Genomic DNA, 23139 nt, shown 5'->3' with positions numbered 1-23139 from the left:
AATTAGTAGACTGTTGGTCTAATCCAGATGAGAGGTAATGAGGGAATGTGTAGAGAAATCTACTGGGGATAAAGGGAGGGGATAGGATCTGAGGATACATGTGGAAAAATTGGTCTTGGCCAGAAGGGTGTAGCGGCAAGCACCCCAAGCACGTCCTCAGGGTTTGCTGCCCATACAGGTTCTTGGATCTGCTTTGTTAAAGGAAAGCAACTCAAAATGGGTTAACAAGCTTACTTTAATCAGTCAGACATATATCGTTTACCTTGTTCAGGGGAAAAGGTCAGAACCCCGAACTTCAAAGTATACAGGCAGAATTATCAAGACAGAAACAGATCAAGTAGACAGATTTCCAAACTGTCCAACCATTACATCCATACCCAGTCAACATCTGGGTTTTTCAAAGCCAGGGGGGCCCTGGACAACGGCTTCCCAGAATACAGATCAAATCACAGAACACTTCTCAAAGTGAGCCCCCAAAACAGAGCCTCACATCAGGGCTTATATAGCTTTCTCCTGGCTCAGAGAATGTAACAACCTTATTGACCCACTGGCTAATCAAAAAGTATCTACTGAAAAGCAAGCCTCCCTCCCCAGGCTTCAGGTGCACTTTAGCCTAGGGGCAGGGAAGATCTTCCAAATTTGCATTCCCATTACAAAGGGTCACCTCTTCTTTAGAGGAGTAAAGGAGGGTTGATGTCAAGGGATATTGAGAGGGGCAGTTAGGTGGAGCAGTGGGTAGATTTCTGGGCCTGGAATCAGGAAAATTTGACTGACAATAACTAAAAAACAATATTGAGAAGCAGAGAACAGGGAAAAGGGGGAGTTATCTTTATTTTCTGAGAAAAGTATGTGATAAGTTCTTCCTTTGACAGGCCTGAGGGAGAGGGTAGATTAGAAAGCTTAAAGAAAGAGAAAGTTTGGAGCAGTCCCTGGGGAGTGAGACAAAAGATCATTTAGGGAAACATAAAAGTTTTGCCTTTCTACATTGAAGACCTGGTTGAAATGAGATAAACAAAATTTTTCCCAATTGGGACCCAGTTGACTTGGTTGCATGAGCTAAACATCTTGTAAATCCTTCCCATTCTCTCTACAAACATGAATAAGGACTTTGTTCTGTTTCATCAGTTATCACCTGGACTGTGACAGCTTCCTATTTGGACTTCTCTTTTCCTTTCCTTCTCTTTTTCAGTCCATTCTCTACACAGCTGCCAAAATCATTTTCCTATGGCACAAGATTGACCATGCCCATCTTCTGGTCTAAATATTCATGGTTTGCATTCATTTCTGATATTTAGACAGCAAGATGATTTAGTGGATAGAGAACCAGAACTTGGAGATAGGAAGACTTAGGTTCACATTCTGCCCCAGGTTTACTAACTGTGTAATCCTGGACATGTCACTTAGTCTATTTTCTTTTTTTTGCTTTTTGGAGGGCAGTTGGGGTTACGTGACTTGCCCAAGGTCACATGGCTAGTTTTTGTGTTAATGTCTGAGGCCATATTTGAACTTGGGTCCTCCTGACTCCAGGGCTGGTGCTCTATTCACTACGCCACCTAGCCACCACACTTAATCTATTTTCTAATCTGTATGGTGAGCATAATAATAACATCTATCTTACAGAGTTCTTTTGAGGATCAAATAAGATAGTATCTGTAAAGTGCTTTGCAAACTTTAAGGTACTATGTAAATGTTAGCAGTTATTCATTATTATTAAAATATGCCAAAGTCCTTTGATTGACATCTTAAAGTCTGTCACATTGTGACTTCAGATTACCCTTCCAAAATTATTACCATTAGGATCTGGAGTCAGGAACACCTAAGTTCAAATATAGCCTGAAACACTTCTTAGCTGTGTGAGTCTGGGAAAGTCACACATCTTCTTTCTACCTCAATTTCTTCAGCTGTAAAATAAGAATAATAGGTTGTTCTGAGAATCAGATGAGGTGTTTTGTAAAGCCCTTTGCAAACCGGAAAGCATAAATACCCACTGTTTCTACTGTTGCTCCTTCACAAACCATACATTCAGGCTAAACTAGTATCTAGACCTAATAGCATAATAAAAGGTAGATTAGAGGAATTTATAACTAGAAGGGGTCTTAGAGGTCTTATAGTCAGTTTAGTCTCATTTTACATTTTAGGAAACTGAGCCTAAACAGTGGATTATCTAAGGTAACGCACATGCCATTATTTTATAATGGTGTTGACATTCAGACCCAGATCTGAATTCAAAGTCCAGGACTCTTCTGACCCCATATATGTAAATAAATATGATACACGTTACAGTGTGGTAGAGGCAAAGGAGCGCTTTAGACACAATGGTATAGGAAAATTTAAGGTGGGAAAAATTAATTTTTTCTGGGGGGGCTTTGGGGAAGCATCTGTCTCCTGGGGTTATTGTGAGGATCAAATGAGATAATATTTGTAAAGTGCTTCACAATCTTTAAAGCACTATATGTGTGTTGTTGTAGCAAAGCTAATTCTTTTTTGTGTGGTTTTTTTTGTCTTTATTAATTTGTTTACTTTTAGTTTACAAGAGTCAGTTCCACAATCCCTTGAGTTTCAAATTTTCTCCCCCTCCCTCTTCTCCCACCCCCATGGTGGCATGCAATCAAGTATAGGATCTAGCAAAGCTAATTCTAAGCCATGGCAGTTCCAGCTTTAAGTCTCTGCTCATACTCCTAAGCACCTGGGAGTACATTCCAGGGATAGACAGCCAGCTGCTTAGCTCCTTTGCCCCTGTCACTTTCTACATTGTGTCATACTTATGTGTGGGGATTGGAGATGTTGATTAGAGCTGAGGTTTCCCCAGATGAGGCATCTATGACTGAGACAGTGTCTGAGAGCACGAGTACTCCCATAACTAGAAGAGTCCAGATACCAAGTGACCCTGGAGTAGCTTAACACCAGACCCTCAGTAAAACAGGCCAGCACCATGGATTTATCTTGGTTACCCACATCTTATGTCATACGTTGGGAGGGAGCTATTAGCAAGTTTACATGAGACATAGAAATGTGTACCATGGAACTTTGAAGCATAGCTGATTCCAAAAAAGGAAAGGCATGCTAGACAAAAGAAGCAGAGCAGAGAACTGGAGTTTTTTTTTTTTTTAACTTATGCATTAGAAATGTAACATGGACAGATGTTTTAAAGCTGGAGAAGGAATGGAGGGTTTGTGTTTATCAGAAAGGAAAAATTGGAGGCAAAGGATAAATAGAAATTTATTTTTAGTACTAACAAAGTTACTTTATTGTTTTAAAACATCTAAAATATAAACTTTATCGTGTTTGCAGTAATAAATTTTTAAAAATGTCTTATTTAGACAGTAATTACAGATTTGCTCTTTGAATTTAGGTATCCTGTGGCATTTAGGAATGCATGTTATTTAAAAGTTTTTTCAGATGAATTTGTAGTATGGAAATGCTTCCATATGCTAATAATTTGCTTCTTTGAGTTGTTAAAGCATGGAAGAAAGAATAGTGGTTTAGTGGCTAGTTTGCATATCAGAAGTAAGCGCACTCTAATTAGAAACTGTCTGGATGAATTGATGACTTCTAGTGAATTGCTAAGGTTGGTTGGATCTTTGAGTTTTCCATAAACTCCAGATGAGTAAGAATTTCATTATATCTTACATAGATTATGAAAGTATTCTTTCCTAGCTGGCCACAGTAACCTGTTAAGAAAAAAACGTCAAATGGCTTTGAGACTGTTGTTACTCCCTTCCAAGTCTACAGTGATGGGGGGCTGAGTCAAGATGGTGGAGTAGAAACAGGGCCTCCACGTGGCTCCAGCTTCCACTTTCCCCAATTCATGTAAAAGGGGTCTATGAACAAACTTTGGAGCTACAGAACCCACAAAATGACACAGAGAAGCTAACCTCCTGCTGAGGACAGGCTGGCAGAAATAGGTCAGCACAGCACTCTGGGAGCTGAGCCCAGCTCCACACTGAGGTTTTAGCCCCAGGGCGGGCCTCACCAGCCACTGGCTAGAGGGACTTCAGATCACCAGCAGCTGTGGCGGTCCAGAATTATCAACACATAGATGCTAAGGACAAAGTGAGAGGTCAGTGCAGCGTGGACTTTGGGACCCAGTAGTTGGGAGTGGGTCAGCTTTAGCCCCTGGGACGAGAAGCCATTGAGGGCTGCGGCACCAGTAGAAGCTTCAGCTCTTGCCCTGCAGAGTATAGGGGACCAAGTGACCAGTCTGAGGGGTAATCAGTCTTGCTTTAACCTGCTTGGATCTGGATTGCGGTCAAGGGTGGAGGTCATGGGATATTTGACCAGCTTGCCAGAGCATGTGGAAGCTTCAGAGAGGGCACCCAACTAATACCTCCAGCAGCTGAGAAAACCCCAGCATTTGGGACGAAAGCTCCCCTGTCTGGTGGCAGAGTCCTACTATGGCAAAAAGCCCAAAAGTCAAGTACTTGAGTGGCAACATGACCAGGGAAAGGATGCAAAGCAAACAGAAGAATCCAACATTAGACTCCTATTATTTTGGGGACAAAAAGGATCAAAGTATGGAACAGGAGGAAGACAGTGAAGTTAGAACTCCTGCACCAAAAGCTTCAAAGGAAAATAGGAGCTGGTTACAGGCCATAGAGGACCTTAAGAAACAGATAAGAGAAGTGGAGGAAAAATTGGGAAGAGAAATGAGAACGATGCAAGAAAATTATGAAATGAGAGTCAACAGCCTGACTGAGGAAAATACCACATTAAAAAACATACTGACTCAAATGGCAAAAGAGGCTCAAAAAAGGCAATGAGGAGAAGAATGCCTTAAAAAGCTGAATTTGCCAGGGGAAAAAGAATCTCAAAAGCTCACTGAAGAGAGTCATTACTTCAGAATTAGATTGGAGCAAATGAAATCAAGATGCTGTTAAACAGATCCAGACAAATGAAAGAATAGAAGGCAATGTGAAATATCTCATTGGAAAAGCCACTGACCTGGAAAATAGATCTAGGAGAGATAATTTAAAAATTATTGGACCACCTGAAAGCCATGATCAAAGAAAGAACCTAGAAATCATCCTCCAAGAAATTCTCAAGGAAAACTGCCCTGATGTTTTAGAACCAGAGGGCAAAATAGAGGTTGAAAGAATCCACCAGTCACCTCCTGAAAAAGATCCCAAAAAGAAAACTCCTAGCAATATTATAGCCAGGTTCTGGAATTACCACATTAAGGAGAGAATATTACAAGCAGCTAGGAAGAAACAATTTGAATATTGTAGAAACACAATCAGGATAACCCAGGATCTGGCAGCTTCTACACTGAGGGATTGAAGCACTTGGAATATGATATTCCAGAGGGCAAAGGAGCTGGGATTAAAACCAAGAGTCATCTACCCAGCAAAACTGAGTATCATGTTTCAGAGGAAAATATGGTCATTCACTGGAATAGAGGACTTTCAAGCATTTTTGCTGAAAAAACCAGAGTTGAATAGAAAATTTCATTTTCAGATACAAGAAGCAAGAGAAGCATGAGAAGGTAAACAGGGAAAAGAAATCATAAGGAACTTATCAAAGTTGAACTATTAACATTCCTACATGGAAAAATAATAATTGTAACTGATGAAACTTTTGTCAGTATGAAAATAGTTGAAGGGAATAGAAATATATATATATATATGTATATATATATACATGTATATGTTTATACATGAGGGCATATGGGCATATGAATACATATATAAATGTGTGTATATATGTTTACAGGTATATATAGATAGAGGGCCAGAAGTCTGCAGTGATAGTGGAGTAGTGATTAAAAGTGCTTTTGAAAGAGGACTAAGATGAACTGTTTTAATATGTAAACATTTACTTAATTGTTAGTTCTCTGTATGTGTGAGCCTTGTCCACCAACTGATATGATATTGGAGGAACTGAAGTCTTTTAATATTGATAGTCCCTTTATTAATGAAAGTAGGGATGGAGTGCAGTTAAAGTAGTAGAAGGAGCTGGAGAATGAGTGGTGGAAACTTGTTTCCAGACTCTTGTTGTTTCTGTTATATTTATGACCAGGAACCAGTCCCATTGTCTTTCTGGACTTCAAGTTCTGAATCTGCAAAATCAAGGCATTAAATTATATCATCTCTAAGTTCAGTCAGCAAGCATTTATTAAATACTTACTATATGCCAGGAGCTTTGCTAAGCCCTCAGAGTACAAAAATAGGCAGACACACAGACCCTGACCTCAAGGATCATGTTCTAGTGAGAGAGATAGCATATAAATAACAATGTACTTTGCAAGATATATGCAGGGTAAATGGAAGATAGTCTCAGAGGGAAAGCACTAGCAGTATGTGGGGGGAAGGGAATAAGCATGCATTTTTCATCTCCTATGCGCTAGGCACTCTGCTAAGTGCTTTTTACAAATATTAACTTATTTGACTCTCAAAACAAACCTGATAGGTATAGGTGCTATTATCATCCCCATTTTATATTTGAGGAAACAGACAGACATTAAATTATTTGCCCCCAGGGTCACACAGCTAGTAAGTTTATAAGGCTGGCTTTGAACTTGGGTCTTCTGACTTCAGGCCCAGTGCTTTTGTCCAGTTCAGGAAGGACCTGTAGAAAGTAGGATTTAAGCTGAATCTTGAAAGAAAGTGGAGGTGAGGGAGGACATGCCGGGCATGACAATTAGCCAGTGAAAAGGCTTTGAGTTGGGAGATGGTGTGTCTAGTACAATGAACAGCAAATAGACTAGATTAGATAAATTGTAAAATGTGTGGAGTGAGTTAAGTGTAAGAAGACTGGAAAGGTGGAAAGATAGCAGGTGTTAAGTACCTTTAAATGTCAAACTATTTTATATTTGATCTTACAAGTAATAGGGAACCACTGGAGTTTATTAAGAAGGGAGTAACATAGTCAGACCTGTACTTCAGGAAAACTACTTTGGTTGCTGAGTGGAGGATAGATTGGAATGAGGAGAGACTTGAGGCAAGGAGACCAATGAGAAGGCTTTTTTTTTTTTTTTTAATAGTTCAGGCATTAGATTTTGAGGTCCTGTACCAGAGTGCCATCTCTTATGAGTGGACAAAAGGAGATGGGAGGTAGCATTCCTAATAAGACTTGATGACACATTGCATATATGGGTTGAGTATGAATGAGGAGTTGAGCATTACACTGAGGTGAGCCTGAGTGACTGGGAGAATGGTGTTCCCTTCAGTAATAATAGGGAAGGGGAGGAAAAGAAGGGTTGATGGGGGAAACATGAGTTCTTATTTGAGATGTCTAAGTGGAAATTGTTGATGTGGATCTGGAGCTCTAGAGAGGATTAAGGCTGGATATGTTGATTTGTAAATCATCTTCAAAGAGTTTATAATTGAATTGCAGTTGATGAAATCACCAAGAAAGACCACATAGAGAAAATACAGAAGCAAGACCCTCAATAGAGCCTTGGGAGACACCTACTGTTAATTGTTGTTATATTATCAAGATCAAGCAGAGACAGAGAGGAAGGAGTCAAGGGAGGAGAACCAAGAGAAATAAGTCTTAGGAAAACCTTATGTGAAGAGAGTCAGTGTCAGATGCTGAAAAGCAGTCAAGAAGGATGAAAACTGAGAAATGGACATTGTCTTGATAGAGGTGGTCACTTGGGATCTGTTTTAGGGGCTCCGGAGGAAGAGAGTGAAGCAGTGGATCAAAGAGGTTGAAAGAACCAGGGAAATGTGATAGCAGAAAATAAAGGAAGAGAATGTATCTATAAGTGTTAAATAACAGTAGTGTTATTTGCTGGAGAGAGGACAAGAAGGATGAAAAATGACAATTGGTAACCTTTGAGAAAAGCAATTTCATCAGAATCATGGAGAGGAAACCCAGATTGCAAAGAGTTAAACTTAGTCCTAAATGAAGAAGTTACAGGGGTTGAAGAAATCTAATCAGTATATGGTGAGGAATTTGAGACATTGTGATTTAAAAGAAATCTATCAGGGAATGAAAGGAAAAAGGACAGTAATTGGATGAAATAGAAGGGTTGAAGAGTAGGTGCTTTTTAGAATAGGAGAGGTTGAGAGTTTCTTTATAGGGAGAGAACAAACCAGTGAGAGGGGGTGCTTAGAGATAACTTGAGGTAAGTGGGATGATTGCCTTGAAGAAGGTCCAGGGCATAGGTAGATTGATTTTTTTAGCTGAAACAAGAAATAAGGAGAAGACAATTGGGAATGAAACCAAAAGAGGTTGTTTTTTTTTCACCCACTTAATAGTATTTTATTTTTTTTCCAATTACATGTAAAGATGGTTTTCAACATTCACTTTTATAAGATTTTGAGTTCCCAATTTTTTTTTCCTCCCCTCTCCCCAAGATAGTATGCAGTCTGATGTAGAGGCTATATATGTGCAATCTTATTAAACATATTTCCACATTAGTCATGCTGTGAAAGAAGAATCAGAACAAAAGGGGAAGACCACAAGAAAGAAAAAAAAGGGAGAGAAAATAGTATGGTTCTATCTGCCTTTAGACTTCATAGTTCTCTCTGTGGGTGTGTATAGCATTTTCCATCATGAGTCTTTTAGAATTGTCTGATTGTTGCATTGATGAATAGAAATAAGTCTATCAAAGTTGGTTATCCCACAGTGTTGCTGTTACTGTGTACAATGTTCTCCTGGTTCTGCTCACTTCACTCAGCATCAGCTCACATAAGACTTTGATAGGTTATAAGGTGGGAAGTTTAGAAAGTTCTTGTCAAAGAGACAGCCTCAGTCTTCTGTGTGAAGTAAGAGGCAAGATTATTTGTTGTGGGCAGAGAGTTGGGGACTTGAGGAAGGAGAATAAGATTTTGTAGTAATTACTGTGGAGAATGAAATAGGGCATCAACAAGAGTAAAGATTGCTAAGTAGCACTGAGGGTCTACCAAAGGTTTTCTTATCATTTATACTATTCGAAATGGAGTCAATTTTGTGACTTTTCTCCAGTGATGCTCAGCAATCTTGAAGGCTGCAAGAATGGATGAATGAGGTAGTAGAGGTTACTTAGAATTGAGGATTAGTGATGAGGGTGGGGAGGGGCACTGTTTCTAACATGGTGGCTTTTAAAGTGATAGGAAGTATGTATACTGTTTTTTGGGTCCGCTGATAGTAGTTCCAATCCTAATTTGCTTTTCTTTAGATGTGTACCCTTGATTGTACTCTTAACGAGTACAGCTCTTGAGTAACTATAAACACAAAACTGACATCCTGCAAGCTTTTAGTTGATGCATTTCTTTCTCCTCCCTTTTCCTCTCCCCCATTTTTGGCTGTAGGTGTGACAAATATATATCTATATGCTCTGTAACATGTCTCAGGTGTCTAGCTTCTTGTTCATCTAAAATTGTGTAACAGTTGTTCACTTATTCTGTATTGAATATTGCACCAAGTTGATTTATTAGAATTTTGTGAATTATAGCATTAATCATTTAGTAGTAGTTAGCAGTAGTCCCTCTCCAAAGAGGTTAACATATTGGGAAATCATTTGATGTCTTCAGAACAGTCTCTAACAAAATAGGGCAAGTTAGCGTTGTTTAATTGATGCGAATAAGGCATCAATAAGAATAAGAAAATTATATTCTCAACACCACTAAGGACATTAACAATAATACTGGTTTCCTGATCTCAAGTGAAATACTCCATTCTTTAATTTGCTTTAAAAATGTTTATAAAATGTGTTACTCAAGGATGGGCTTGTTTTTATTGATGCAGAATCTAAACTGTTGAAGATACTGAAAACTTTATACTGTATTTCAGCTATTCAGAATCCTTTGATCGCTGATTTTTCTCAGGGCAGCAAAACTTCTCACTAATAATTTAGCAAGAAAAGTAGCCTTTAGCAGCCTATGGGTATTATTGTATCCTGAATAGGTAACATATTCTATAAAATAAAGTTTTTCCTTAATTGGAAGGAACATTTTTTTCCCCCTAGGGAAAAAGATCTTGGAGAAGCTTTGGAAACTGGAGGTTGTGATCTTGAAACTTTGAGGAATATAATTCAAGGGAGACCACTGCCTGCTGATTTGAGGGCGAAAGTTTGGAAGGTAAGTTGGAATAAAAAGATAATATAAAAACAACTTAGTGTCTGAAGGGTGTTTCATTTTCATTACTGTGGACTTTATATTCATTTGAGTGTTTGAATATTCATTATTATGGATGTTGTAGTTATTATCAATATACCATTTATGTGAAATTTGTGAAGAAATGTGCTCAGCAAAAGAGCTTTCCCAATAGTAATTAATAGAGGTGGTAATAAATGTCGGGTTCTCAGTTGCTAAGTTTTGGGGTTGATACCAATTCTATGTAATCAGTACTATGTAGAATCTATTCTTAAGTGATCTTAAAACATGAACAGGTAATAGGTGCCGCCTCACAAGGCATAATAATTCCTAGGGCATGAATGAAGGTACATGTTATTTGGTAAAATATAAATCTACCAATTCTTGGGTTTTAAAATATGGATATATTTCTCTGACATTCAGACTGTTCAGTTTGAAAATAGAGTATATTTTCTGAGTATGAGAAATAATATTTGAAACTTGGATTTTTTTTTTCTCTTCCAGATTGCTTTAAATGTTGCAGGGAAAGGTGACAGTTTAGCGTCTTGGGATGGTAATTTGGATCTGCCAGAACAGACTACAATTCACAAGGATTGCCAAGAACTCATTGGTCAGTGTGAGAATTATTTTCAAGCTGTCTATATAAAATCTTGAAATTATTAAAAATATTGCTAGAGACCTAAGGAGATCTCTGGTTATAATTTGATACTTATTTGAAGTCGCAAATGACCCTTTTTTTTTAATAGAAGTTGTAGGTAGAAATTTTGCATCAAGTTGCAGAAATCTTTAATGATTTTAGGAAAGAGAAAACAAAGTATTTGCCTTTTACACTTTATGCTAAATTTTTCCTGTTCCTGTACCCACATTTTTATTATCTCCTCTTTTTGCTACAATGTTAGTTGTTTTGATCATGTATACAAGAAGTCTCCAGTTTACAAATAAGTTGTATTCTAAGATACATTTTGGAATTTTGATTACTGTATGTGTTCCTATAGCAACAATGTTATAACTTGATTATTAGTTTGCATCTCATAAAGGCCTATTTTGACTTCAGTGTAACTGGTAATAACTTCATTTTAGCCCTGAGATGACCTACCTACTATCACTTCCTTTTGGGCATGTTTTTGTTCTTCCTTCCCTAATATTTCAGTGACATTATGCATGAAGTATGCTGTTGTTGGCTTACGTGGAAGTCTGACTCTACAGATAACATGGTGTATTGGGGGCAAGGCATCATGTAGCTAGAGGGGAATGTGGTGGCCCTGGGTGCACAAGTCTATGCCTCAGCCATGATGGCATATTTCTGGTGCAAGACCAGATTTGTGATCCTTGAACAAATCATTTAATCTCAGTTTCACCTATTGTAAGATGAGGGGATGGATTTATATGATCACACACATCCCTTCCATTTGTAGATTCTCAGGTCTCGTGTTTCTGAGAAAGAGCTAAGCTAAGACATATTATCTTTGACAATTTGACTGGTGAAGTGATATTGTAGAGTTCTTAAAATTTGCATTTTTCTTATTAGTTAATTGGACAACTTTTTTCATTTGCTTGCTATGTCACATGTCTTATATTCAACACTTATTTGTGTCTTTTGGCCAGTTATCTGTTAGACATTGTTTCTTAGTATATCACTTCCATGTAAACCTTGTCAGATTTTTATCAGATGAATGGTACAACGTTTTGCCCCCCGTCAACAAAACTTTTCTTCTCCTGATTTTTTTTTTAATGGAAAAAAGTCTTTCACATTTTGTATAATCAAAATTACCTGTTTTGTCTTTTTTTTTTTAAAGCGTATCTTTTCTATCCCTTTTTTGTTTTAAGAATACTTCCCCTAAAAAAACAGAGAAAAGAATACTCCCCCTAGGGGCAGGGAGGTGGCACAGTGAATAGAGTACTGGCCCTGGAGTTAGGAGGACCTGAGTTCAAATTCAGCCTCAGATACTTAATACTTACTAGCCGTGTAACCTCGGGCAAGTCAACCCCAATTGACCTGCCTTCCCCCCTCCAAAAAGAAAAAAAAAAGAATACTCCCCCTAGCTATAATCAGAAAGGGGACCTCCATCCATTTAGCTCTAATTTTTTTTTCATAATACTATCTATTATAATTATACTGCTTATCCATTTGGAACTTATGATGTTATGTGGCATAAAATACTAGTCAACACCTATTTTCTACCTTAGTCCTTTTCATTTTTCCCAGCAGTTCTTATCAAATTAAGTCCACCCAGTATTTTATGTTCTTTATTCTGCCAAACAGTAGGCTACTTTGTTGATTTACTTAGAGGCTTGGTTTATCCAGTCTGTTATACTTGCTTTTCTGTTTTTTAACTAATTTTTTTTGCTTTTTGGAGGACAATTGGGGTTAAGTGACTTGCCCAAGGTCACATGGCTAATTTTTGTGTTAAGTGTCTGAGGCCGGATTTGAATTGAGGTCCTCCTGACTCCAGGGCCAGTGCTCCATTCACTGTACCACCTAGCTGCCCCGTGTTTTTTTTAACTATTACCAAGTAGTTTTGATACCTTTGAATTTATAATGCTAATTTGCTGATTATTTTGACATTTATTTTCTAGACCAGCTTTCAATGTCAGAAGAAAAGACTGATATATTACTCTTGAATGTTGAATCTGTAATTACATTTTATTGTAAATCACGGAATGTCAAATATAGCACGTCCCTTGGCTGGATACATTTGCTTAAGCCACTGGTGAATCTTCATCTTACACGCAGCGATTTATACAACTGCTTTTATGCTATCATGAATAAGTACATTCCCAGGTAAAAAATGTTTGCATCATTTTTCTTAACTAAACAAAAAAAAATTAATATCTATCACTTAAATAAAAACTGTTTTTCAAGTCTGATTTACTTCACAAATTTTTGGAATGTTAGTTAAAAGTTTAAAATTCTAGTACTGTTTTGCCATAAACCTTTATGTTTCCCTTAGAATATTGTAAGATAAAAGTGCAAGCGTTTAGGTTTTTAAAAGAATTCTTTTGGTCAGCAGCTATATCCAATTTCATGTGAAGTTACAGACTACTTACTTTTTAATGATGAAAACTTTCATTGCCAGAACTGGCATTGTTTAATCAAAATGGACAGTTTTTTCAAATGTTAATGCCATATTTGTTTTGTAGATGAGAACTTGAAATTCTTATGGGAGAAGTGAAAATAATACTTATTGCACAAGCTACAGATGCCTAATTATAAGTGCAAGTGTTTGAAGATGTTAAAGGTGTTTTCTCCCCCAATTAAGGATATCTTTTATCTAAATACCTTTAATAGCACTGTCCTTTATTGCCAATCACTGCAGTCATCACTGGTTTTGCTTCCCTAAAAGGGGAAGACTGAATCATTTTTTAGATTGATTTTTTTGAATCTTACTAACTACTAATACTACTTTTAAATATTTCTGCTTGAGGAATATTTTCTGAATGTTTTCTCCTACTACTCTCATGGTAAAGTACACATGTACTTCACTAAATTTTTGTATGGAAACCTTTTATTAAAATTTGCTTTACAGTTGGCTTTTTAGAACAATCTTCATGTCTGCCAGAGTACTACTTGTTTAAATATTGAAAGGTGCTATCCTTTGTTTATGAAAATGCCTCTATTTACCTAGTCAGTAGGATATGTGCTTTAAGTTGTTCCATTAGTGGTAGATATTTGCTGATCCATCTATATACATTTTCATTTAGGCCCCTGGTGACCAACAGAATTCATATATCAGACAGTTGGCTAGAATTATGAATGTTCTCGAATTCGATACAGTGGAGTAAAGTTGCTGACCTATTAGGGGAGTTGACTCTGGCTTCTTTAGTAACATGCTAATCAGTTAAACTGGGCAGAGATGACTTAATTTATAATGATGATTTCTAACGTGGCAAAGTATTTATTTTACTACATTCCTTTTGAGAATTTGACACTACTATGCATCTGTTAATTTTTGCCAGTTAATGAAATGAGGGATTATGAGTACAGTGATGCCTTCTAATAAATCCTTATAGAAGAATTTATTAATATTTGGAAAGGGTTTATTTATCTTTTTAACTTAGGTACACCTGGATATAGAGAATTTTGGGGAAAGTTCTGTTCTGATTTTGAGTTGGTGACAGTAACTGAAATGGATATGGTAGTGATAGTCTAGCACAGTGATTGTCTGGCACATAGTAAGTGCTTAAGAAATGCTTGATGACTTGACATAGTGATGAGTCTATGGATAGGTACAGTCCTTTATAGGGAGGAATTGCTCCCTGGATGGGCCAAAAGGGCTTGAATGCTGTACCCTGCTTAACTTGGTGGGAGAAAATATGCAAGGAACCTGTATCCATAACCGGTAATGAAATTCCTGACAAGTAAGACATTTCAGTGATTCTTCTTCATTGATAGAAGAAATAATAACAAAGATATCTTGAATTTATTATACAGTACTGTTTACTTTAAGCAATGTTTTTATATCCCTCATTTCATTTTCACAACAACCCTCTAAAGTAGGTGTGGCTGGTATTTCTATCCCTCTTGCACAGCAAGGAGATTCCAGAATCCTGACTTATGCATTGATCTATCATGGAGCAAGAAAGTACTGGTCTTGGTTTTAGCATCTTTCACTTATGATGTGGATTCTGCCTGGTACTACCTGTTCTGGCCATTTTCAGAGCTTCTCAGGCTCCTGGACCCACCTAGAAACCAAGTTGATAACAAGGAAAGCTTACAGTATACATACTGCTTTATGACCATTGGATCTGTAGATGTATTGTATCAGGCTTGAAGACTGAGGACACTCTTTTAAGTGAATGGATAAGGTTATGTTTAACTGTCTCCCTTTCTACTTGTACTGGGGAACTGTCAAACCAGTGTCTTCCAGATTCTCATTCCTCCCCCAACCCCTCCAAGCTAATTTGCACACAGGAGGTCCTATTACCTCCTACCCCAGGCTCCTCTAGGTTAAAACTTATTCAGACCAAAGGAAATCCCTCCCACAATGACTGACTAAACTGTAGATCTGAGACTTTCTTAGTCTTGATACAGCCTGAGAGCCAGAGTTAACCTTGTGTTTCTGGAGATACTATCACACTTGATATTGCTAGTTGGCCATGATCATATCTTGGAACTTTTTACTTCTTATAATATTTTAACTCCCTTGAGTTAGAAGGGGGCAGCAGGAAAGGGTCATTGTTTCAATAACTCATGCAATATCAGTGCAATACATTTAATTTTCACCTTGCCTATCTTGCTTTCTAGGGATTGTTTTTTGAAGGGGCGACCATTTCATCTTTTTCGATTGCTTATCCAGTATCATGAACCTGAACTGTGTTCCTTTCTTGATACGAAGAAGATGACTCCAGACTCCTATGCACTCAACTGGGTAATAAAGTGAAAGTAGGGACACTTAATGAAAAATAGATTTATCTATAAATATGTAATATAATTTTTTAAAGGAAGAATTAAAGCATTAAATTACAGAACAGTAATGCTTATACTAAAGGATTAGTATTATTGGTGTTCCAAAGTAACTTTTGTTGCTTTTTGCTTTTTCCAGAGTATTTTGATATGGAGTTTAACATACTTGTGATTATTCGTAATGGATTTATTAAAAGATTTTTCAGTGTCAAATTAAGTATTTGATGCCGTGTATGAAAACATTTGAGGTCAATATTTCATACATTAGGAAACTGATGTCAAGGACTTAAAGCAGTTAAATACCTCTGCTTCTTTTTGTCTTCAGTCACTTTATATTTAATCACCAATATCACTCTAGTCATTCTTCAGACATTTTCCACTAAAAAATAAAAAGGTGAACTTAACCTTTTGAATTGTCTTAATATATTGTTAAATTATTCTGTTTGAATAATCCATACTTTCTACCCCCCAGAACTATAACTTTTGATGCGTTAACAGGAACATTCAATCCTCCTGGATAGTTTTAGTGCTCGTTGATAGAGCACTTGTTAAATTAAAATGTGATAGCTTAGTATTGTGGGTAAAATAATGACCAGGTTTGAAAAAAGCGAAATTCTGCCACTATTTTCATCCCCATTTTCCTCTGATAAAAAATGTTACCTAGGAAGACAATGATGACACCTCCTTAATCTCTATTTATAAAAATACTTTGAAAAAAGAAAACTTCTAAAAAGAATTAAGTACTACTAGAATGCATACTTTAATTTTTATAAATGTTTAGAATTAAACAGATAAGGTTTGGGGGGTAGAGAATGGACTTTTCATTAAAAATTGAGAATTCTTAACTTATCACTGAAGTGATACCACCAGAGTTCAATATAACTGTTAAAAAAAGATAATCCAGTAACTTTATAAGTTAGAGTATTTTTGTGTTCATTTAAATATAAAAACTAATAGAAAAAGATTTACTCTGATTCAGTCTGTGAAGTTTTTTTAGGATGGATAAATATGTAAACATAAGTGATTATGCCATTCATTTTATAATGATGCTAACAAATTTAGCTTTTAGGCATAATTTTTATACTCGCTGAAGATCAACTCTTATTTCTAAAACCCATTTTACTATATTCAGTAAATATCTAGTGTAGGTGCTTTTATTTCATGTGATTTATACATTTCTTATTAGCATCTTAATTAGTTTTTTCAGAACCAATTTTAAGTTTTTACTTCTAGTTATTTCTGATACTTTGCTTCTCTTGCTATATTTCCTTTTTACAGCTTGGAAGCCTTTTTGCATGTTTCTGTTCAGTTGAAGTCACTCAGGCAATATGGGATGGATACCTACAGCAAGCAGATCCATTCTTTATTTATTTTTTAATGTTAATAATTCTTGTCAATACAAAGTAAGTATAAAATTGACTATATATTTTTTCTTTTTCCCTGATCACCACTTGTTTAACTTTGACTGGTAATTTGTATCCCTTTTCCCTGTTACAGAGATGTTATTTTAGCACAAGAATCTGACAGTAAAGAAGAAATTATTCGTAAGTATCATTTTATGTAGAAAAAAAAAATGCCAGCTATTTCATTTCCTTATTTTTCTAAATATAAAACCTACAAAATTCGAGATTTGGACTAGGGTGGTATCTTCCAGTCTTAGCATTCATTGATTCTGTGAACAGAATCCCAAATTACAATTAAAAAAAAAAAACCTTCCCATGTTGTAAACTGATCTACTGTTCTGGAGAGCAATTTGGAACTGTGCCCAAAGGGCTATAAAACTGTACATAATCCTTTGACCTATAGTACCACTACTAGGTTTGTATACCAAAGAGATCAAAGAAAAAGGAAAGGACATATTATACATACAAAAATATTTATAGCAGCTCTTTTTGTGGAGGCAAAGAATTGGAAATTGAGGGGAAGCCCATCACTTGGGGAATGATTGAACAAGTTTCAGTGTATGATTGAGATATTGTTGTTCCATAAGAAATAATGAACAGGATGTTTTCAGAAAAAACCTCAAGAGCTTATTGTATGAACTGATGCAAAATGAAGTAAGCAGAACCAGGAGAACATTGTATACAGTAACAGCAATGTTATACAATGATCAAACGTGAATGACTGAACTATTCTCAGTAATAAAATGATCAAGATGATTCCAGAAAATTTAGGATGAAAAATGTTATCTACCTCCACAGAAAGAACAGATGGAATCTGAGTGCAAATCAAAGCATACTTTTTTTTTTTACTTTATTTTTCTTGTTTTTTTTGTCTGTTTTCTTTTACAAATGTGGAAATATGTTTTGCATGACTGTACATGTATAATCTATAGCAAATTACTTGCCTTTTCAAGAAGGGGAGAGAAGGACTGAAGAAGAAAATTTGGAACTCAAAATTTTCAAAACTGAATGTTAAAAATTTTCTTTACATGTAATTGAGAAGAAAAGAAAGCCTTTTTCTACAAATCATGAAACCATGGGATAACAGGAGTATGATATTTGAGACTAATAGACCCAAGTAACTAAAGCATCATTATTAAATAACCAAAGTTTCCTTTCTTCAGTATGAATGTCAACTCTTTGGTGAAATTCAGCATGCCTCCCAAATGGGCAGTTGGTTGAAAAAGTAATTTCATATAATTTATATTAATACTATTTTCACAATATTAAATATTGTAAACTCCTTAAAACATTTCTGTTTTAAGAGAACTTGTGCAAATTAAAGTTTTATTCTTTAATGCTGTTGTGTTCTTGGTCTTCATGTATTTTAGAGTTCTTGGAAAATACTCCATCCAGTTTGAATATAGAAGATATTGAAGATCTGTTTTCTCTGGCACAGTATTATTACAGTAAAACTCCAGCTTCATTTAGAAAGGTATTAAGCAAGAGGTTAATGAATACATACTATATTCCATTGTGCAAATTGCTTCATTGTCTTTTATTTACTTTAGATCTCATAATGCCCCAGATTCTTTTTCCTACCCTTTTTGAATTTTCTAAGTTATGGTTGTATGTGTATTTGTGTGTGTGAGTGTGTGAGTGAGTGAGTGTGTGTGTGTGTTTGTGTAGTAGAAGGACAAAGAAAAAGGCAGGAGACAGACAAATACCTTTAATGCATTGTCACTTTGCTCTGCCAGACCTTTGCTTTTGATTGCTGCAGTTATTTCAGTTTGTGAGGAAATCAGTTGATGGTAACTTCCCAAATGGTTGCCAGCTTGATTTTTAAAAAATGTGTTGAACATTAATGATTGAAAGAAAAAACATAACTTATTCAAAGGTCAACTTTTTGGCAGCCTCAGCCGTCCAGAACATAGTTATTAATCTACAGGTAAGTTTAAGGGAAAACAAAAGGTTTTTGTTTTTTTTTTAGCAATATAACTATTACAAACTCAGGGAGCTTAGTTTGGGAGGTGAGACCTAGAACTCTTGGGACAAAGTTATGGCTTAGAACTGTGTGTGAAATAGAGTTTATATAATCTTGAGATAGCAGATTAAAAGTACTAAGTGTGTTTTAAATCTGTTTGAAACTGAAACACTAAAAAATAGCAGATAATAGTGAGGAATTAGAGGGCAAAAGCTATACTCACTAGCTGCTAAGCAGACAACCCAGCCCTTCTCAGGATCCCTTAAAGAAGGACTTTAGTGGGTTAGAGCAGTGCTGTCAAACTCATAGAAAGGGAACTTTGGCAAGGCATATTGACTTAGATTAACAATGTCTATGTTGTATTATATTTTTATTTATTTTGTTAAACATTTCTCAATTATATTTTAATATAGTTCTGCTGAGGGCTGCAAGTTTGACATCTCGGTGTCAGAGCATAGCACAATAACTGACATTCATAATGATGGCCTAGAGTTCTTAAGAAGTGATTAAGTTATTGTCACCTTTAAGAAAGCAGAGAAATATAATCTTAGCAATATAGTAAGTCATACCTAAGCATTCTAACCCAAAAGGTTGCAAGCAGGACAATTTTTTTTTTGAAAGGGAAAGTACATCCATATTCATTTTCTAAAATGAATTAGTGCTACGGTATCAATATCAGTGCTACTGCTTTTATGTGAAGAACATTATCATTTTAAAAGCAACTGTGAAATAAAAATTTTATCACCTAAAAACATTAAAATAATTGATATGAAAGTACAGTTTTGTGTTTGAAGGATAAATGTCTTAAAAAAAAACAATAAAAATAAACTTACTATGGAATAACTTGTTCCCTTAAGTATGCCTGATAGCTGCTTTGGGTTATGAAGAATCTTACAGAAGTTCATTTTCCTTTTTCTCTCCACAACCTCATATTACCTTCCACCCTTCAGAATAGTTCACTAAATACTTTAGGTCAAGGGTACTTTACTTTTTTGTGTGTTATGGATCCCTTTGACAGTCTGGAGAAGCCTGTGTACTCATTCTCAGAATGATATATTTAAGTGAATAAAATAAACTACATAGGATCACAAAGGAAACCAGTAACATTGAAATCAAATTAAAATACAGGTTGCCAGACCCCAAGGCAAGAACCTCTGCTTTAGATTAATGTCATATTTATGAGTTAGAATAGCATATCATTATATCAGTTATTTTGTATAACTAATTTATACATAGTCTTTTTTATTTTCCTATGAGGAATATAAAGCAGTCATTTGTTGTATGATGATCAACGTATACATAACAAAATATAAACTATGAGGAATATAAAGCAGTCATTTCACTATTTTGCTTTTGGTGATAGTAGAAATAAAAATTAAGTGATTTTAAGTTTTATCTACTCTAAAGAATTTTCAATTCTAACCTGTTTGAAGGGCTATGGTATTTTAGTTTTTCTTCAGGAAAAGAGGTATGTAACACTATCTCTTTACATCTCTTTTTTGGATTGTGAGGTATTTGTAGGCAGAACAGCTTTGATTTTACCATTACTAGGCAAACCAGTTGAACTCCACATCTTACATAGTATGCTGTTTGTTTAGGCTTTGCAGTTGTGAGCACTGTGTGGTTGAGAGCTATACGCTTTGTATATTCTTTTTGATTTAAAAAAATAAGTCTTTGTGTACTGAGACTACATAGCATGAGTTTTAAAAAACATACTGTACATAATATATCAAGTCTTGGTTTTGATTTATTTGGAAGTCTCTAGAAAAGGGACAAAGCTCTGACTTTGATTTTTCTCTCTAATTAAAAAAATACTTCTCTCTTATCATTTAGGACAATCATAGTTTATTTGGCAGTCCTTTGCTGGGAATTAAGGATGATGACACAGATCTGAGTCAGGCTCTCTGTCTGGCAATTTCAGTATCAGAGATTCTTCAAGCAAATCAACAGCAAGGGGTCAGTAAATAAAAGAAATTTTTCCCCCTGAAAAAATGACCCTTTGAAATGTAAGGAATTTGGGCTACTAATTTTCTTCAAAAGTTTAATGTTACAGATCAAAGATTAAATATGATGCTTAGTGCTAACTTGTGATCCAGGATTCAGCTAATTTTATACTGTAGTTTAAGACTATATATGGTAAGAAAGGAAAATTGTGAGAAAAATATTCCCTAGTTCTTAACTTGTTTTCATCAGTATGAGAACCCCAGAAAGCAGCTCTTGTCAATCGTTTTTCAAATGTAAGCACTATCTTGCAATATTAGAAGCTCTTTCGGGGAATCAGAACAACCTGTTGGGGAGGGGAATGGAAAACTGCTATGCTACAGATGTTCCTTCCCCCAAAGGATTTTTAGGACCATAGGTTTAGGGCTGGAAGGGACCTTAGAGACCATCTAGTCCAACCCCTCATTTTACAGATGAGGAAACTAAGGCCCAGAAAGGTCAAGTGACTTGTCCAAGGTTACACAGGTAGTAAATGGCAGAGCCAAGATTCGAACCCTGGTCCTCTGACTCCAAATCCAGCTCTCATTCCACTGCATCACGCTGCCTCTTAATACCACGACTGGTAGTTTGGGATTAAAGTGAGTACCAGTATCTGATTTTTCTCTTATAAGAAATAAACACATTAAATAATTTATTACGTGAACTTCATTTTAGATTGTAAATTCAGAAGATTTTCTTTCCACATTTGGGAAATAAATTTAATGTTCTGCTTAATGCCTCCTGTGCTGCAGGAAATTACTGCCTTATCTTTAAAGCTTTTAAATTATTTTAAAAAATTCATTGTAAGACATTTTTATTGTTGAATTTTGGACTATTAAGTATTTCCTTGGTCGAATCTGTTGTATTCATAATACTCAATTCATTTTTTTTATTAGCACGTTATATCAGTCCATGTTGCTTTGATTAGTTGCAAATGTTCACTGAATATGAGCCTTTCACAATTAAATTTTTAATTTTGAGAATTCTAACATTTCAGATGTTGTTTTCCTCATAGGAAGGAGTTCGATTCTTTGTGGTGGATTGCAGGCCTGCGGAACAGTACAATGCTGGGCATTTATCAACAGCTTTTCACTTAGATTCAGATTTGGTTAGTATAAGCTCTGATTAAAATAAGCAAAGTAAGGACCAGTGTTGCTTTTTCCCTATCCATAAGTAAGGAAAATACTATTGTTTGTGACTATGTAGTCTCATAATTACTATTTTAAAATTCTTGCTGCATTTCTAGAAATAGAACATAATTTCTGTCATTAAATACTATCACATTATTTCAACTAAAAAGGATTAAATATTCTAAGAGGAAAGTTCATATACTTGATTAAGAAATTCTGAAAATGTTAATTTTAAACTATATCTAAACATGAGTACCCATTTCAAATAGCAGCTGAGAAATATTTAATAATTTTTATCTTGGTTGATTATTAACACACATTGAGAAAGTACAAATATGATATTTTTTAGTTGGGTTATCTGACTATGTTCTGAAATCCTACAGTAGTCAACTCTGGATTTTCTAACGAAATGTTTTGCTTTTGTTATATAGTAGCTATTATATCTGCCTTTACATGTTCATAAATCCTTCCATATACTGCCATTCATCATCATACCTTTCACTGACATTTATCAGTCTGTATCAGAACTGATTAAGAGATTGAATTTCTTAAATTAAGTGGACTTGTACTTCTTTTCCTGTTGGCTTTTTTTAAGTGTTAACATTCTGTGTTAGTAAAAATAGATTTAAATTTTTTTAAAGAATTATGAAAAATCAGCTTGGCCAGATTTTTCTTTTTTTCCCCTTCAGATGCTTCAGAATCCATCAGAATTTGCACAGTCAGTAAAATATTTGCTAGAAGCCCAGAAGCAGTCTATTGAGTCTGGTTCAATTGCAGGAGGGGAGCACCTCTGTTTCATGGGAAGTGGCAGAGAGGAAGAAGACATGTATATGAACATGGTTCTTGCCCACTTTTTACAGGTATGTTTGTGTAAATGACTGTAGCAGAGCAAGTATTTTCTCACATACCACCCACTAATAGCTGTCCTTCTAATTGAGAGGGAGACAGAATTTAGACAAGTAGAGTGGGATAAGAACAAATTTGGAAGCCAAGGGAGTCAAAGTGCTTCAAGAAAAATTGAGAAAGGATCCCTTTCTCCTGAGACTATCAAAGATGGAATTCTTCCTGGAAGCACCTGAGCTGGGCCTTGAAGGAAAAGAAATTTTTGACAAATGGAGGTGTGAAGAGAATGCATTCCAGTCAGGGAATGACCTTGGTGAATACTTGGACAAAGTGCAAAATCAACTAGTGATCTCATTCGATTTGAATGTAATCTATATGGAATAGAGTACTATGAAGT

The 23139-nt window shown here is 35.7% G+C and overlaps 1 protein-coding gene across 2 annotated transcripts in view; it reads left to right on the top strand.

The window, feature by feature from the left end:
- Nucleotides 1–23139, top strand: part of TBC1D23 (TBC1 domain family member 23) — a 377925-nt gene that overhangs the window by 333527 nt on the left and 21259 nt on the right. For both annotated transcript variants that reach the window (XM_069065355.1, XM_069065354.1), the window contains exons 3-12: nt 9893–10004; nt 10524–10629; nt 12597–12801; nt 15265–15388; nt 16702–16826; nt 16921–16967; nt 18197–18300; nt 20623–20745; nt 21785–21877; nt 22589–22759. In XM_069065355.1, coding sequence (XP_068921456.1) covers nt 9893–10004; nt 10524–10629; nt 12597–12801; nt 15265–15388; nt 16702–16826; nt 16921–16967; nt 18197–18300; nt 20623–20745; nt 21785–21877; nt 22589–22759 — 1210 coding nt within the window. The remainder of the gene's footprint in view (nt 1–9892; nt 10005–10523; nt 10630–12596; nt 12802–15264; nt 15389–16701; nt 16827–16920; nt 16968–18196; nt 18301–20622; nt 20746–21784; nt 21878–22588; nt 22760–23139) is intronic.

The sequence above is a fragment of the Petaurus breviceps genome, unplaced genomic scaffold, assembly GCF_028583685.1.
Source record: "Petaurus breviceps papuanus isolate PSGF00001 unplaced genomic scaffold, PetGlider_PUasm1.0 90683, whole genome shotgun sequence".
In the NCBI taxonomy this organism is placed as follows: domain Eukaryota; kingdom Metazoa; phylum Chordata; class Mammalia; order Diprotodontia; family Petauridae; genus Petaurus; species Petaurus breviceps.
Note: the sequence above shows the minus strand (reverse complement) of the source record. Positions and strands in the feature narration are given on the sequence as shown.